The 15,995-nt window shown below is 45.1% G+C and overlaps 1 protein-coding gene across 1 annotated transcript in view; it reads right to left on the reverse strand.

Moving 5' to 3' along the window:
• Positions 1-14,095, reverse strand: part of LOC133624792 (regulating synaptic membrane exocytosis protein 1-like) — a 127,233-nt gene extending 113,138 nt beyond the window's left edge. Inside the window, exon 1 of the mRNA XM_061989035.1 lies at positions 13,932-14,095. Coding sequence (XP_061845019.1) covers positions 13,932-14,095 — 164 coding nt within the window. The remainder of the gene's footprint in view (positions 1-13,931) is intronic.
• Positions 14,096-15,995: the final 1,900 nt, after the last annotated feature.

The raw sequence follows: 15,995 nt of genomic DNA on the forward strand, positions 1-15,995 counted from the left end.
ACAAGGTCTTGATTTTAAAAATATGGCAAACACTTAAATGCAGAAAGAAAAAAAAAGCATACTTGACCATAAACTCTGCAAGGAGAGACTGCTAAACTGCAAAGCCTTTTAAAAAAAGACAATAAACTCCCTTCATAATAGGAAACACTGTTGCTGCTGTTCTCCTTCAGATTCTTCCCTCACATAGTTCACCTCATTTACTTTACTTCAAGGAAACCTTGGCTTCTTAATATTTGATCCCATAGAGGACAAATATCAGGAAAGGAACAATCATGTCACCTTGGCTGGATGAAAGAGAGAGCAGCATCTCATCTGCCACGTAACTAGAACTTCCCAGCTCTTTTTCCACATGGACCATTTAAACCTCTTTGGACAGAGACAAGCTTAGAACTTGAAATATCCCCATCAGAAAAGGGGATGTTACAGGTGAACTAACCTGTACCATAGAATCATAGAATGGTAGGGGTTGGAAGGGACCTTTAGAGGTCAGCCAGCTCTCAATCCACCTCACTGTCCACTCATCCAAGCCACACTGCTTGAGCTACTGATTCCTTGAACTGGTTAGTCACATCTAAACAGTTTCTGCTGGAAGTTATGTTACACTGAGTACCTCAGTGGTTTTAAAAAGATTATTTTTTTTTAAGGAAGGGTGTTTTATTTTAAGGTAATGAAGTTTTATTTTAAAAAAATGCAAAATAAATTATGAGGAGATTTCACTCACAAATTTGAGAGCTCTTAAATTTAAAAACTACAATCAATATCAAATCATCTAAAAGCACAAAATACAAGAATTATAATATGTTAGTGAGGTTCTATATTCTTAGAATAGATTTCTCATTAAAAAATCGATATCTAATTTTGCTCTGAAATAAATGAAAAATGTACCATGCTTTTAATCTCAAAGGAATTTACACACTTTTTACATATACACCACCAAAATCAATTCATATAACTCTGCAGTCTCCACCCCTGACTGAATACAGTTCCTTTCAATGAGTATATATTGAAAGACAGCTTTTTTTGAGAAAACAAAAGGAAAACAAAGCATTCAATTAAGGTTGCAGGAAATTAAGAGTATACCAAATATAAAACAGTTTTAAAAATTACAGATATACTTTTGAACAGTGATAAGTGGGGGGGATTTTTTCAGAAATGTAGGTAGCCATGCTTTGGTTTCACTTTTCCGAAATTTACTTTCTACATAAAGCTTGGAGAGTAACTGAACAGTTACTAAATGCATTTGAGAAAAATGTGCTTCTTTCTGCAAAATACAAGACTTACAGAGACATATCCAACCTAAACAGACTCACCAACACTTAAGTCTTACCCCAATTAAGAGATGTATTTCCAGTGACACTTGTCCCAAGGCAAAGATTCACCAAAGTTAATCAAACTCAGCTGAGGCACAGGGCCACAGCAACACAGTGTTTTTGCTGCTTCATGGCAGTAACTTGTTCAAGCTTTGTCACCTATTCCCATGACATGACTGCAGCCAAAATTGCTCCAAATTTGCAGCTCTCCATCAAATTTCACCAATGCACTCCACATGTTTTAAGCAATGCTAAGCAATATAACGTTGCCAATCAAGTCCATAAACCAACTTGTTTGTATTTCCATAAAGCCTGGTTTTATACTCTTAGGTACAAGAACATATGCACATATCAAATCACTTCTAATTCTCATCCATGAAGTGCAAACCCACTACCCTGATACTTTGCAGCTAACATCTAGGGCCAAAAATCAATAAAATTAAACTAGGACGATCTAGAATTCTCATAAATTCTGTCCTTCCTTCTCAAATGCCTAGCCTCACACACCAAGCTCTCCTTCAACCAGCTGTCTGTTCTACAGCTAAAAACACATAGCAGGCAGAACATTAAATTGTATAGTTGAACTTCATCAAAATTTTTGCAATAGATTACAGTACCAAGGAGATTTATCACCTAAAGTAACTAAAAAACTCATATGCTGTTCATGTCCTTTTACCACTCCAGTTTCGCATTATGTTTTCATCTACATCTGTGCAATTCCATTTAATCAGCACCAAATTTAGTCTTCTGATGTCAAATGTCAAAATTATTCTAAAGTTAATACTGCAGATACACAAAAGCGCAATGACTTTATTTTGGAAATAACTTCATATGAAAAGCTAATTAAAAAACCTAGAGAATAATGAATATAAATGGAAAATTACACTGATTGCTTTCTTAGTACATGTAAGTGATAATGAAATTGTGTAAAGAAAATATATTAGAAATTTCAGACAGCTACTATGGCAGGTTTTGTGTGGGACTTGATGCTTTTTCAAAGACCAATGGAATTGTCCAAAGCAAAAAGCTATACTAAACAAATCACTGCTCTCAACACAACTAAACATATTTAATCATCCAGTTCCAAAATGGTCTTTTGTTATCTGAACTGCTTCATTGTTATTTCTCTCTAAAGTCCTGTTACTAATAATTTGATCTGTAGAATACTTCCACATGGTTGATACACATGGAGGCTGACCTGCTGGAGAGCAGCTCTGCAGGGGGACACCTGGGAGTCCTGATGGATAATAAACTAACCATGAGCCAGCAATGTGCCCTTGTGGCCAAGAAGGCCAATGGCAGCCTGGGATGCATCAAGAAGAGTGTGGCCAGCAGGTCAAGGGAGGTTCTGCTCCCCCTCTACTCTGCCCTGGTGAGGCCTCATCTGGAGTCCTGTGTCCAGTTCTGGGCTCCCCAGCTCCAGAGGGACAGAGAACTTGTGGAGAGAGTCCAGCGCGGGGCCACTAAGATGATGATCAGGGGACTGGAGCATCTTCTTTATAAGGAAAGGCTGTGGGAACTGGGGCTGTTTAGTCTGGAGGAGATTGTGGGGGATCTCATTAATATTTACATATGGGTGTCAGGAGGTTGGGACATCCCTTTTTTCTATAGTAGCTAGCAATAGGACAAGGGGCAATGGAAAGAAGCTGGAACACAAAAAGTTCCATTTAAACATAAGAAAAAACTATTTCACTATGGGCGTGACAGAGCCCTGGCACAGGCTGCCCAGGGAGGGTGTGGAGTCTCCTTCCTTGGAGATCTGCAAAATCCACCTGGACACATTCCTGAGTGACCTGATCTAGGTGATCCTGCTTTGGCAGGGGCGTTGGACTAGATGGTCTAAAGGTCCCTTCCAACCCCTACCAATGCAAATGGCTCACATTATATCTTTGGATTATTTATATAGTATAGGATTGTTAAATATATGCAAAAAGAATGATTTATTAATATAAATATTACAAAATTATAGCTTACTGTCATGATTTTGAAGCCTTCATGGAAAATTTAGGATTAATACATATTTTACAAATATGTACACAAAATCTTCATGAGCAATGGCTACAAAAATTCTAACGCTTGCTAGGCTCATAGGCCAAACTAGGTTTGTAAAAGAAGAGAGGCAGCTTTTATTAGACCTTCTACTTTAAGATGTAGACAGACTTTTGGGTACGTAATTTGGGTACAGAGTATGTGGTATTAGTAACCAAGAGAAACACTTGAGAAAACACTTCACACTTAGGTCATTCAAGCATGTGAAGACCTCCATTAGCAATTTTCAGAACAAACAGAGCGCTCTGTTTCTCGATAGCAGAGCAGTAGACTTTTTCTCTGCAAGATAATAATACATTAAAATAGTGTGGTTGAGCTGTGTTCAATTCATGAGCAATGTCCTAATAAGTTTCACATAATGAAGTTTAAAAAAATAAGTCTCAATTAAGGACCTGAGAGTAAATAACTGCAACGCATTTAAATCACCATTCTAACTAACTAGAATTTGGTATTGTCTAAAGCTTAAAATATAAAGAAGGTTGTTCTTTGGTTACATCCCAGATCCTCGAAATTTGAAATAATTAGTTTGCCAGAACCACCACTGTCATTAAAAAGTAGCTCTGTCTGCCTGGTTCGCTCAAAGCAAACATGCACTGATCTTCAGTGGTTCCAAGAGGGCTTACTATATGAGAGACAGACCAAAAAATCAGATTTCAAACACTACTCATTTTTATTAGAGACATATGAAAAAAAAATGCAGACAGACATACTCTCCTACCTTCAACAATATTAACAAGGCTTATCATAAGTGTACAAAAGTCCCAACACTGAAAATGAAGACACAGCTGATGTGAACAAACTCAGAAACGAGTGCTAAAATACATGTTCTAATTCAATCTAGAACTGTCTGGAAACAACTATTCATCGTGCCGTGTCTCTTCGTGCCTCTGAAGTGGCAAGTGTGTGAATGGCTTTGTGTGTGTCATTATTCTGAAAATTGCAACTATCTTTTCTTGCCCTTGGAGTGGTGCCAGAAAATATACTTCAAACATTGATTTCTTGTTTAAAACTCTCTCTGGACACAAGTATCTGATATGCAATCAAATTTTGAGGATGACTACTTCGGTTACAAGTACAAAGATTTACAATGCTGCCCTATTGCATTGTTGAAATTGTCTTACCTAAGTATTAATGCAAACTGGTAGTCGTATTCTCTTCTGCTGTTCCTGTGAAAACCAAAAGTACCTCCAACATTTGCTACCTAAATGCCAAAAATGGGGAACACTGCATAATATCTTACCATTTCTGTCAAGTACAAAAGAAGGGAAAAATCAATTGTAACTCCTGACATACGCAGATACTTGATTAGCTATCTGCATCCTTACAGATCCAATACATGGATCTGACTGGAGTAAATCACATAGCCCTGATCAGGTGTAAAGAATTTTAGTAATTGTATGCATTTGTTTCTAAAAAGTAGGATGAAACCTGCTCTGTGTTTGTAACTGATTACATAAGATTTTCTTACATGTTCTGTCACGACTGGGAATTAGAGTTCAACTGTAGGCACTGAAGCTTTTTTCCCTCAAAACGTAATTGCACGACAGCATCTATTAATTAAAACTGGTAGGCTCAGGGGAGAAGACAAATGAAGTGGTCACCAGTGGGTAGAGTGAAGGAGAGGGTGAATTTGGCTAGAAATTATAACTATCTCTAACTCTTGGCAACCAAAAATAAAATTTAAATTGTGTCATTTTCCACCTTCAACAACGCCTGCATCCCAACAAGCCTGAATACCAGGGCAGCAGGATTTTTAAATAGCCTTCTCTTACAGTATTAAGTTCAAGTCTTAAAATGCTTAGTAACCACCTGATGAAAGAAGCACACTGCATCTTTGTTAGTTGCTTTCCTGTATTCAAGGATGCAAAAAATTCTCCATGAGTCTTCAGAAATAAAAGGGCATTGACAAGACTGAGGATTTCAAAACCCTCTTAATGTTGATTTCCTTCTGTTTTCCAGAAAAATAACCAACAGGGGGGTACCCTCTCCCTCCAGAGAAGAGGTCTCTTCTGCATAATGACTTTTAAGACCTGGGTTTATAACAACTCTGTACTTTCAGAAGTTCCTGCCCAGAGATCATGTTCTTTTACTCAGCCTTTGTCTTCACCCTTCTGCAAAGTACAGAAAATGCCCATGAATTTCTAGACTTACAGACTTCTCAGTCAGAAAGTATCACTGCAATATTAGACAAAGCTGAGTACATAACATCAGAGACTTCTTGTATGAAGGGGAGAATCATGTGAGAAGACGCATACACAGAAACAATGCCCTGAGCAGTTCAATAAAACCACTGAAACTGGGCCAGAAAAAGAACTCTGGACAAAAGCTTGCACTTCAGACCTTCTGAAATTTCTACATGTGCTGATCTTAAGCTCATATCTAGAACATGGTAGGCATGTTAATTACTGTCTGTTACCCCCTATCACCTCCTATAGCTTTTGAGGAAATTCCTATGAACCTGATATTGTCTGCTGATGGTGTCCTTGCCTTTGCCTTGGCAGTGAGATAAGCCCCCAGTACAACAGTCAATATCTGTCCCAGAATTGTCTTACCACATGACTATGTGCAGTTGTGAATACATTTTGACTGTACATAGTAGTCTCCTTGGACTACTTAGTCCACCTTCCTGTTAAAAAAAATCACCATACGTTCTCTGAAATTCCCTGTAAGTCATTAACATCCTCCTTGTAATCCTGAAGTCAACACAGCTGTCTCCTTTGATCAGGAAACCCTTGGGGCCACATATGTCCTCTCAGAGTGGTGAAAAAATTGAAGCTTCAAATGTTGTTAAATTGTTACTGATGTTTCCATTGGCCAAAAGGCAAGAATAGTTTCTGCACTGTCCAGTTTTCTCTCTGAGGGAGCGCTTTGGACAGTAAAGAGAAAGCATCTGGAAGAAGTGACCACAAGCAATATTCTGGAGACCTCAATGATTCAGACTGATTTGAGAACACGTTAGACACTGGTCTCCTCTCAAGCTTTAAAAAAATCAACAAAGGGACATGCCAAGCCCTGCATGAGGAGAAGAATAATCCCATGCACCAGTACATGCTGGGGGTCAATCAGCTGGAAACAAGCTCTGCAGAGAAGCAACTGACGATTCCTTGTCAACATCAAGTTGAGCATGAGCCAGCAATGTGCTCTTGGAGCAAAGATGGCCAACATCAACCTGGGCTGCATTGGAAAAGCATTGCCAGCAGTTCAAGAGAGGTTATACTCTCTGCCTCAGCACTGGTGGAGCCACATCTGGGTGCTAAGTCTAGTTCTGGGCTCCTCAGTACAAGAAAGGCATGGACATACTGCAGCAAGTGCAGCAAAGAGCCACAAAGACAGTTAAGGGACTGGAGCACGTCATGTTAGGAAAGGCTGAGAGCCTGGGCATTGTTCAGCCTGCAGAAGTCTCAGGGGGATCTTAACAATGGGTACAGATAGCCAGTGGAGAGGGGCAGAAGACAGAGCTAAATTGTTCTCAGAGGTACCTGGTGACAGGACCAGAAGCAATGGGCAAAACACAGGAGGTACCATCTGAATATCAGGAAACGCTTTTTACTGTAAGGGTGGCTTCACTTAAAAAGGTTGCCCAGAGAGGCTGCTGAACCTTGGAGATATTAAAAAACCATCTGCACACAGTCCTGGGCTAGCAGCTGTAGGTAGCCCTCCTCTGAGCAGGGGATTGGGCTAGAAAAAATCCAGACTCCTGCAGTCCTCCAGGACTACAGAACTACAAATCATCATGGATCTGTACACTCAAGTGTAAGGATCAGAGCTGGCACTTTCAGGAAGAGGTGCAAGGCAGTACTCAAAACAGTCTGTCTGGGTGATTCTAGGGGCTTAAATCACCCAATGTACACAGTAAGCACCCTGCACCCTGCTCTTTGCTCAGTCGCAGATCTTGAAACATGATGGCTCCAAACCACCTTTAGATCCAAAGGAAGAAATACAGGCTTTCCAGCAGCAGAGGTGAAAGCATCCCCTACTCCTCCTGCTCCGCTTCACAGAAAGTGAGATTTGTGAGACCACGGAAAGAATAAGCATGAAGGAGTCTGAGTCAGAGGATGGAGCCTTGATACTGCTTTATCCATTTCATCCTTGGTGCCAAATGCACAATCAGTTCCCAGAACTCTGAACTCCTCCTTTGTCTTCTCAGTGGGATTAAAGATAGGCTTTAGATCTTTTATCCTAAAGATAGGATAAAGCCAGACTTCCTCATGATGGCCCCTTTACTCTTGCTTTTATTTCTGAAAAGTGGCCCAGTTTCAACAGACTGATGAACAATCCTACTTCTCCCTTCCCTACTATTTATGGAAGAGAGTTGTCATCAGGGGACTTACAGCATTCAGGTTAAGAGGGTCTGTGAACCCCACTTCTATATTTTGCCCATAAGTACTATACACAATAAGGGTGGCAGCAGCTACTGCTGTGTTTTGAGAAGTACTCAATGTTTTCTGATAACGTTAGGTGTGGTCAAAGTGTTAGAAATGGAGAGGCGAAACAAACTGTCTCCAGGAAAGTGGTTAAGAGCACATACCTCCTGGTCAACCTGTAAATCTTCAGAGTTATGCGGCTAGCAGTTCAGGCTGGAAGCTTCCAGGTGCACACAGCAAATTATCTAGGTGTTATCTTACAATCTCTGAAACAGAGATCTTCACCAACTTCAAGTGACTTTAAGATTTGTCAGCTCTGAAAAGTGAGCAGCTCCAATACCCCTGCTGATCCTAGAGATCTGAATCCTACTAAAATCAAGTTTGACTATCACACTAGATGGTCAAAATAGGGCGTTAGATCAACTTTTCCCCAAACATTAACTGCTACTCCCATGGTCAATCTTGAAATAACTCGCTGAAGATCTGGGAAGGTTTCAAGTACCTGCTAGCCTCTTTACCAAAGCTATTTAATTAAGAGTTAGAAAATTAAGTAGAACCTCCCGTGTCTCTGAGTTAAATTTCCGACTATTGCCACTACATTGGAAAACAGACTCTTTCACGGTCCTGTTAAATCCCATCAGAAGACTATTATGAGCTTTTGTCCCCACTTAAATTTGCTCCAGAAAATGACTGCCATGGTAACTAGGAACCTTATTCTAATTTCTGGCCAAAACTTGTCTAAGGTTGATTTATAGCTGTTCCCCCTTTGATAAGCTAATGTTCCACCAGGGTGGAGACAAGTCCTTTGGCTATCCCAGCGTATGGTCCTGTCAGGCTGTGAGAGTCCACAGAAGAACTCAATATGCTGTGTTCACAGCTGCTGCAGATTGCACTTAGTACTTAACCGAGGAGATAAGGCACAGAATTGCATATAAGCAAACTTCAGCTTAAGTACATATGTATGTATAGTTTTGTGATTTGTCTGTGATTGAAATCGGCTGTGTATATATTTTAAAAAGTGGTTTTTTCACTTCAAAGCACCTTATACCCACAAACAATATAGCTGTTTCAGGCTTTATAGTCTCTGAATGTACACTTCAGACTTTCAAACTATTTTTCCTTTCAAATGGGGGGGTAAAAGGGGTATCCCCATTTTTGAAAACAATGGTTTGTTTCTCCCTTGAACTTCTCTGAAAAATTTGTTAGTCACATCACAGTCACCTGGACGGCAACATCCGGACTTCAGGCTAAACACATCAGCCACTAGACATCAATCTCTTTCCTTTTAGCTACAGGAGCTATGAAAAACAGGAAAAATAAATGCCTCCAATGTGAATTAGTCTGCAAAGGAGGCCATGGCATGTCCTACTACTGTCCTACACAAACATATACTCATACAGGAGCAGCAGAAGCTTGGGTCTGTAAGGTCAAGTTCCAATTAAAAGAGTTGCTAAAGACTACAGTCTTCAGAGATACCCAGAAAAATCTGTCACAGTCAGTGTGAAACAGAGAGACAAGAGTGGATGAGAGTTGAGTCTACCATGGTAAAGCCCCACCTGCTCAACAGACTGCTCTCCATGCTGCTGCCAAAGGCATGGCATGCAGGAAGGTGAAGCTCTCCCAGCCACAGAGGAAGAAAAAGGCAAAGCTCTGAAGACACAAGACGAGATCATTCAGCTGGAAGGGAGGAGAACTTGTCTCCTACTCCCAAACCTCTTGGTATTTGAAACTTCTCTGGCTCTTTTGTAAAAGGATTCATTAAAAGCCTTGGGTAACCAAAAGCATGCAGCATGACAGCAAGAAGCATCTCTGCAATGAGAGTTCCTCCTATTGAGCTTGACATTAAGGTGGGCTCCTGGGCCCATGAACTTTTCATTCTCTGTATGGGAAGCCAAACTGTTTTTAATAAGTTATAATGACATTTAATGGCCCTTGTCTGGGACACAACTTCTTCAAGCTGGTAAGTGTACTGGGTTAGGTAACTACTTCCTGACCACCAGGCTATTACACTTAAGGTAGCTGGAAGCAGTAACACTGCCTGGCTCCTACATGTTAAGAAAATGGACATCACTGTGACAACAGCACTTCGAGTTCAGCCCTGAGTATCCATCCGCATGCATTATAGAGGTACAGGATTAACATCAAGTTTTTCAGAGGACATGAGCATATGACTGAATAGTTTGTGACTCCCAAAGAGGCTGAGGTGTAAGGCAGACAGCAAGCAATTCAACAGCCAAGGCACTCATGCTCTGGTGATGCATGGTCATGCAGGCACATGCTCTAATCCTATATGCCTTGGACACACGGGAACACTCAGCTTCTCAGGTGCATCGTTACAGACAGATTTCATGGACTACACTCAACATGCCTCAGCTTCTACTTAGTGCCAGGTAAGCATCAAAGTGCTCATGTGGATTTGAGTCTTCAGTGCCATACAGCAGACTGAGACCACACTTCACTGTACAAAGGCATGGATGTGCTCTCAGGAGTACCCAGTGACACTGCTCCTGCTAGAACAGGAATGCAAAACCCATCTTTAGATGTAAAGGCAATTTCAAGGCAACTAACTAACATTAAAGTGTTCCCCACGTCAAGGTATGGCTGTTCATTAAAAAAAGCAAAAGAAGGGACCTTCACAAAAGCCCTAACTCCTCAACACATTGCTCCAAGGTATTCAAGAGGCCAAAGGATGTTTTCCTTCCACAAATACCACGCACACAAAGGGTTGAAATCTAATATTGGGTAAAGGGAAGACAAGAGCTTTGCCATTGACCAGTTACTGTCCTGTACAAACTGAGTGCCTTTATCCTGAGGGTGCAACAAGCTCTGTTAATCCCAAACGGAGGAAGGAAATCGGTAGGCCAACAAACTGACAGATAGGGCAAGGTCCTGCAAAAAGACAAGCCAGTGGTTTCAAACTGAAGCATGCATTTCTGTCTTCTCCAGAGCAAGCAGCAAAAGCAACACATTGTCCACATTGTCCTGCTCCTTGTAATAGCACCCTGCTCCCTGGCTGGCATGCTGCAGTACGTGCTGATGTCAGCATGAACTGGCAGAGAGGGTTTGCAAGAAGGCTTTTAGCTCACAGTCAGGAATGGAGCTCAGGAAGAGAGGTACAGACTGGAGGAGAGGGACATAGACTCTACAACGGTGATCCTGATCTCTTTCACTCCTCCTGAAAACCACAGTCTGCTCACTGAAACATCTCAAATTCCCTTGGATCCCCAATTTCAGCATCAATGTGTGAAGAATTATTGTTTTTTATAATAATTCTTCCCAGAGTTTTCTGTCATGAGAAGTGCTGGAAAGGAAAATTACAAGTAGAAACTTTTATAGCAAACTATGAGGACCCGCAGAACAAGAGAGAGACGGTGCACCCTTTTTAGCCCTTATGATTCATAAGCCAGCGTGCATCCGGACGCTGATCAGCCCAGGATTGAAGGTAGCCCAGTTTGCAACACAGATGAGCTTCACTTCCAGGGCATATTTCAGATTTGCATGTGGGCGTTACAGACGGAAACATTCCTCTGCCAGGTGGTTTTAAGTGAAAACTGGTGGCTATTTTGCTGAGACATTTGTGTAATCGGGAAAACTTTTACTAAAGATAAAAGGAAGAGGTGGTGATGAGATATGACTTTTATCACATAGCTGTGTCATCTGGGTAGCACCATTGGATATCTGTAAAAAAACCCTTGATGAAATTATGGAAGTAAATTCTTGTCTAAAATCCAGTCTTGCAAATGTTACTCTCTGGATAGATGTCTAACACTTGTCCCAAAAGAGAAGTCAGTGCTCAGCATACAGAAAAATACCAGAAAATCTAGTGGTTCTCTGTAAGGGCTGAATCATAATCCATATGAAAACTATTTGTTCTGACCTAATTGTTGAAAAACAATGATATAGCTAAAGTGAGTATCCAGGTTTCTAAGTTTCTCCATGTATTTTCTATTAATTTATGGCTCTTTATTTAAAGGAAGAAATCCATTCAAAACCACATTCCTCAGACCAACGGAAAGCCTAGACTGTTATTCTCATGATTTGAAAGAACTGTTGTAAGGAAATAAACCTTCAGCTTTGGAGATCACAAGCCTTTGAAGGGAACGTAAATTAATACCAAGTTAAATTCCCAAAGCAAAATTTCTGATCTCTTCTAAAAGTTGTATTTAAAGTTTTCTAAATTCATTTAGTAAAATTGCTTTAGATTCCCCTAATCTCACAGAAAATGAAGCACCAGTCCAGAATTCAGAAACATCAATATAAAAGAAGAGAAGGAGAAAAAAATAGGAGGAAAAAAAAAGGAGGAAAATTTATCCTCTACCCCGTGTTAACAAGAGGGTTCTCAAGCACTGAGAAATTACCATCTCTACCAATAAAAGTTCATTCTTGCAGTGACTGTAAGATTTATAGTATTGCTCTACAGTATCATCACAGAACCAGTAATCTTCTTCACAGAATAAAAGGTAAATATTTATAGGGAAGTAGCTGTGCTGGAGAACAAGGAATAGGAGAAGGATAAATGTAGTTTACAGCCTTTGAGCTACTCCTTTATTTAATTTTCATCCGATAAATAGCAACTGAGGAAGGATCCCTCACTTACGTGTGAACACATTGACTAATACAATGCATTTTCACATGAAACATTACTCGTTTCAGCCACCTCACCTCCAAGACTAACCACACCCCAAGCATAATGAACAGCCACAGCAAACTGAACTCTTTGTGGTGGACTGAGATCCAAACACCACGCTCCCGGCAGACTCCTCGGCACTACGCAACGCTAGCAGCTGGGCCTCGGTACCCGCCGCTGCAATCACCTCTAGGAGCCCCTGTAAAAATTCAGAGCCAAGCACTGATGGGAAGGGATAGAGGCAGCAATACACTGAAAGTCTGCCTCAGCTTCACCACGCACGGCGTTGAGGGTTTGGTCTCTCCATCAGTCAGAGAAAGCCACAGGGAAGAGCTGGCACCCGCATCGCTCAAACGTGTATTTCTGACACTGCCAAAGGAAATATCCATGTGTCACACCTTCAGAGCATCCTTTCCACGCACAGCTGTGGGACACAACAGTGAGGTAAGGATACACCTTCTGTGGTAGGGAGGGTCTAGGTAACGTCAGAGGTTTGCACACTTCCAGTCACCTCTCCCATCTCTTTCCCCCCAGAGTAGACAGGCCTGACAGGTAGGCAGGAGAGGAGAAACCCTGATTCTCCTGCACAGGCCACTGCTTCAATCTGTTTATTGTCATCACTCGCAGCAGGCAATTTGGTAATGTTACGTTTGAAGCCTCCTATTGACGGAGGAGGCTAGAAAATGTGGTCACATGTACTGTTTGGCAAGGATGTGGAGGGGCTGAGAGAGAAAAGGTTCAGAAGAGGCTGTGGGGACCTGGTTTCCAAACATGGCACCTGCCCACACCCTGCGCTCCCCGCACCCCTCCCGGTGCCGCTGGCAGCGGAATAAACCCCCTCTCGCTCCGTCCTGCCACCACGCTGACACGCTTCCCCTCCGTAACGAGCAGTGACACTAATTGCATCGATTTCCTAATTACAAACGCCCTGCTGTCCTCACAGTGAGCTGCCTCCCGACCGCTGCCCTCCCGGGAGCTAGCGACGAGCGGGCCGCAGCCGGGGACCGGGGCGCGGGGTGGCCGGAGAGAAGCGGAGCGGGGCGGGGCGGGGGGCGGCCGCCTGGGCTCCGCGGCGGGCGGCAGCGGAGGCCGAGCCAGGTGGGGGCAGCACGGCGGCCGCGGAGGCTCCCGCACGCAGGGAAACCCCACCCAGCGGCCCCTCCTGGCAGAGGCGGGGTTCTGGGGACCCCAAAGGAATCCCACCTCGCCCCTCATCCCTATGTCGGGGGTTCCGCGCGCCCCTTCGCCCGCCCCGCGCCGCTAGCTCCCTCGGGGCGGGAAGGGCCGCCGTCCCTCTCCGTCCCGGGCTCACCTCGGCAGCTCCGCCTCGGGAGGAGCTGTCCGAGGTGGGGGGAAGGCCGGCCGGGGAGGAGGAAGTTGTGGTTCGGGAGCGCAGCGGGACCGGGGCCCCCGCAGCGCCGGTGCCGGTGCGGGGTTCCCGCGGGGCGGCCCGCCGAGCGGGGCGAAGCCGGCCGGCCCTGGGCACCGGCCGGCTCCCGCGGCGGTAGCGCCCGCCCCCGCCCGCCGGCGATCGGCGCATGAATGAGTGCCTGAATGAATGAATGACTGGCGTCAGCTTACTTGAGCATGGCCTCTTCCTTCTCTTCCTCTTCTTTCTGCCGGTCCATCACTGCCATGATAATGTTCCTCTCCTCCTCTGTCAGGTGGCTCAGGTCGGGCAGCTCCTGCATCGGGGGGGGCACCGTGGGCGGGCGAGGGCCGCGGGGCCCCACCGAAGAAGACATTTTCTTTCCGCCTCTCCCTTACACTTTCTACCTTTGCACGGCAAAGCGAGCCAGCCTCTCCTCCGCCCCCTTCACAGTGTAGTCCTCCGAGCAGCAGCAGCCGGCAGCTCTTTGGCAGCAGCGGAGGAGGCGGAGACCCAGCCTTTCATGGTTGCTTGCATCCACCCCGGCCGGGCTGCTGCTGCTGCTGCTGCTGCTGCTCGCTCCCTTTGTTTCCGCGGCTTCAGGGAGCTGGAGGGCTGCCGTGCCACCGCCTGCAGCCCATCCTCCTGGCGGTGGGCGTGCGGGGCGGAGGTGCCGTGGCGCTGAGGGCTCCCGATCGCCGCCGGCGGGCTGCGTGAGGGAGCGGAGCGGGAGGGGGGCGGGCGGTGCGCGCCACGGACCGGCCAGGAAGGGCGGGTGCTGCCGCCGCCGCCGAAATGCTCCGCCGCGGCGAGCCCGGCGCTGGGAGGAGGGCGGGGGACCTCGGTGCCGGTGAGGCGGAGTCCGAGCCGCGCCGCCGCTCCCTCACGGGAGGCAGCGCTGCCTGCCCTCGCCGCCGTCCCTGCCCATGGCGGGGCCGCGGCCGGCCGCGCCTCTCCCCGCAGCCTCCCTCGCTCGTCCCGCGACCGCGCGGTCACAGCTTTGGCCCCGACACCGCCGGCTTCCTCACGCTCTCGTCGGAGCTTCCGCACCGCGGGTCGGGGCTGCGAGCGCGGCCGAGCCCGCGCTGCCGTCTCGCTAAGCAGTGGCCACGCGTGGGCAGGGGCAGCGGCTCGGGAGCCGTGCAGCGTGCTCGCTGCGGGCTGGCCTGAGCCGCTAGTGAAGCCCTGGGCTCCCGGAGGTGCCGCCGCGCCCGGGGGCGTGAGCCGTGCTGGCCTCAGTCCCCGGGACGCCAACCGCCGCCCCTTCGCCTTAAGCCAGCACCGCCACCGCTCCTGGGGTCCCACGCTTCAGCACTCTCTTCATAGGCATCCTCCACACAGTGGCAACCATGTCCCCCACCTCCTCTCAGACCCAGTTTTTCTCTGCTGTCACCCACCAAAACTGTCCATGAAACATGTCACGATGCCAACTGTTCAACTGAGGCAGTAGTGCACAATGAGGCAAAGCATCACTTCCAGACAAAGGTAGTTTCCCTATCAATTTATGATCTACCAGCTCTGAGCAACTCACTTTCGGGGAGCTGGTAATGAACACAACAGCCCTTCTGTACAGGAGATTATCTGTACGTAATCCACTGGCCAGAAACTCAAGCCTATAGCTCAAATGCTGGCCTGTCAATGAATTAAATCGTCTGGGCTACTCAGAAATGCAAAGCTGAAAACCAGAGAAAACTGCACTTTCAAATAAATAGTGAACTACCACTAACACACGCTAACACTTAAGACCTCTCAGTCACATTTCTGCTGAGGTCACAGCATGGAAACTACTCTGGTTTCTAGAGAGATCATTCGATGAGCATGAACCAAAACAAAAATATCTGTGCTGGCAGTATTCAGTGCTTCTTGCTGCCAAACTTGATGGTTTTGGAATAGGAAGAGGGACCAGCTTTCAGCCAGCCACACTAATACCTCATGCAAATTCTGAGAGCTGTGAACCTTCGTGACCCTTTGAATTTGAGAGGAATTACTGTGACCATCTGCTTGTGTCCCCCCAAGAGGTTTTCTAGAGGACACGATTTGATAACACAAATTAAGAAAAATCGATCAGCACTGCTATGACCATCAGAACTTTTGAGTGGTAATGTCCAAGTTCATCTCAGAAAGTTAAGTCTCTCCACCAGCACATGAAGGAAACTGAAACTTGAATGACCGACAGATGGCTCAGAAGAGATTAAAGTGGTGTTAATAAGCAAAGCACTATGAAGGGCTGGTAAATATTGTAATGTCACACTCAGTTAAAGACACAGACCCTCTGC

The sequence above is a fragment of the Colius striatus genome, chromosome 2 (assembly GCF_028858725.1).
Source record: "Colius striatus isolate bColStr4 chromosome 2, bColStr4.1.hap1, whole genome shotgun sequence".
Taxonomy (NCBI): domain Eukaryota; kingdom Metazoa; phylum Chordata; class Aves; order Coliiformes; family Coliidae; genus Colius; species Colius striatus.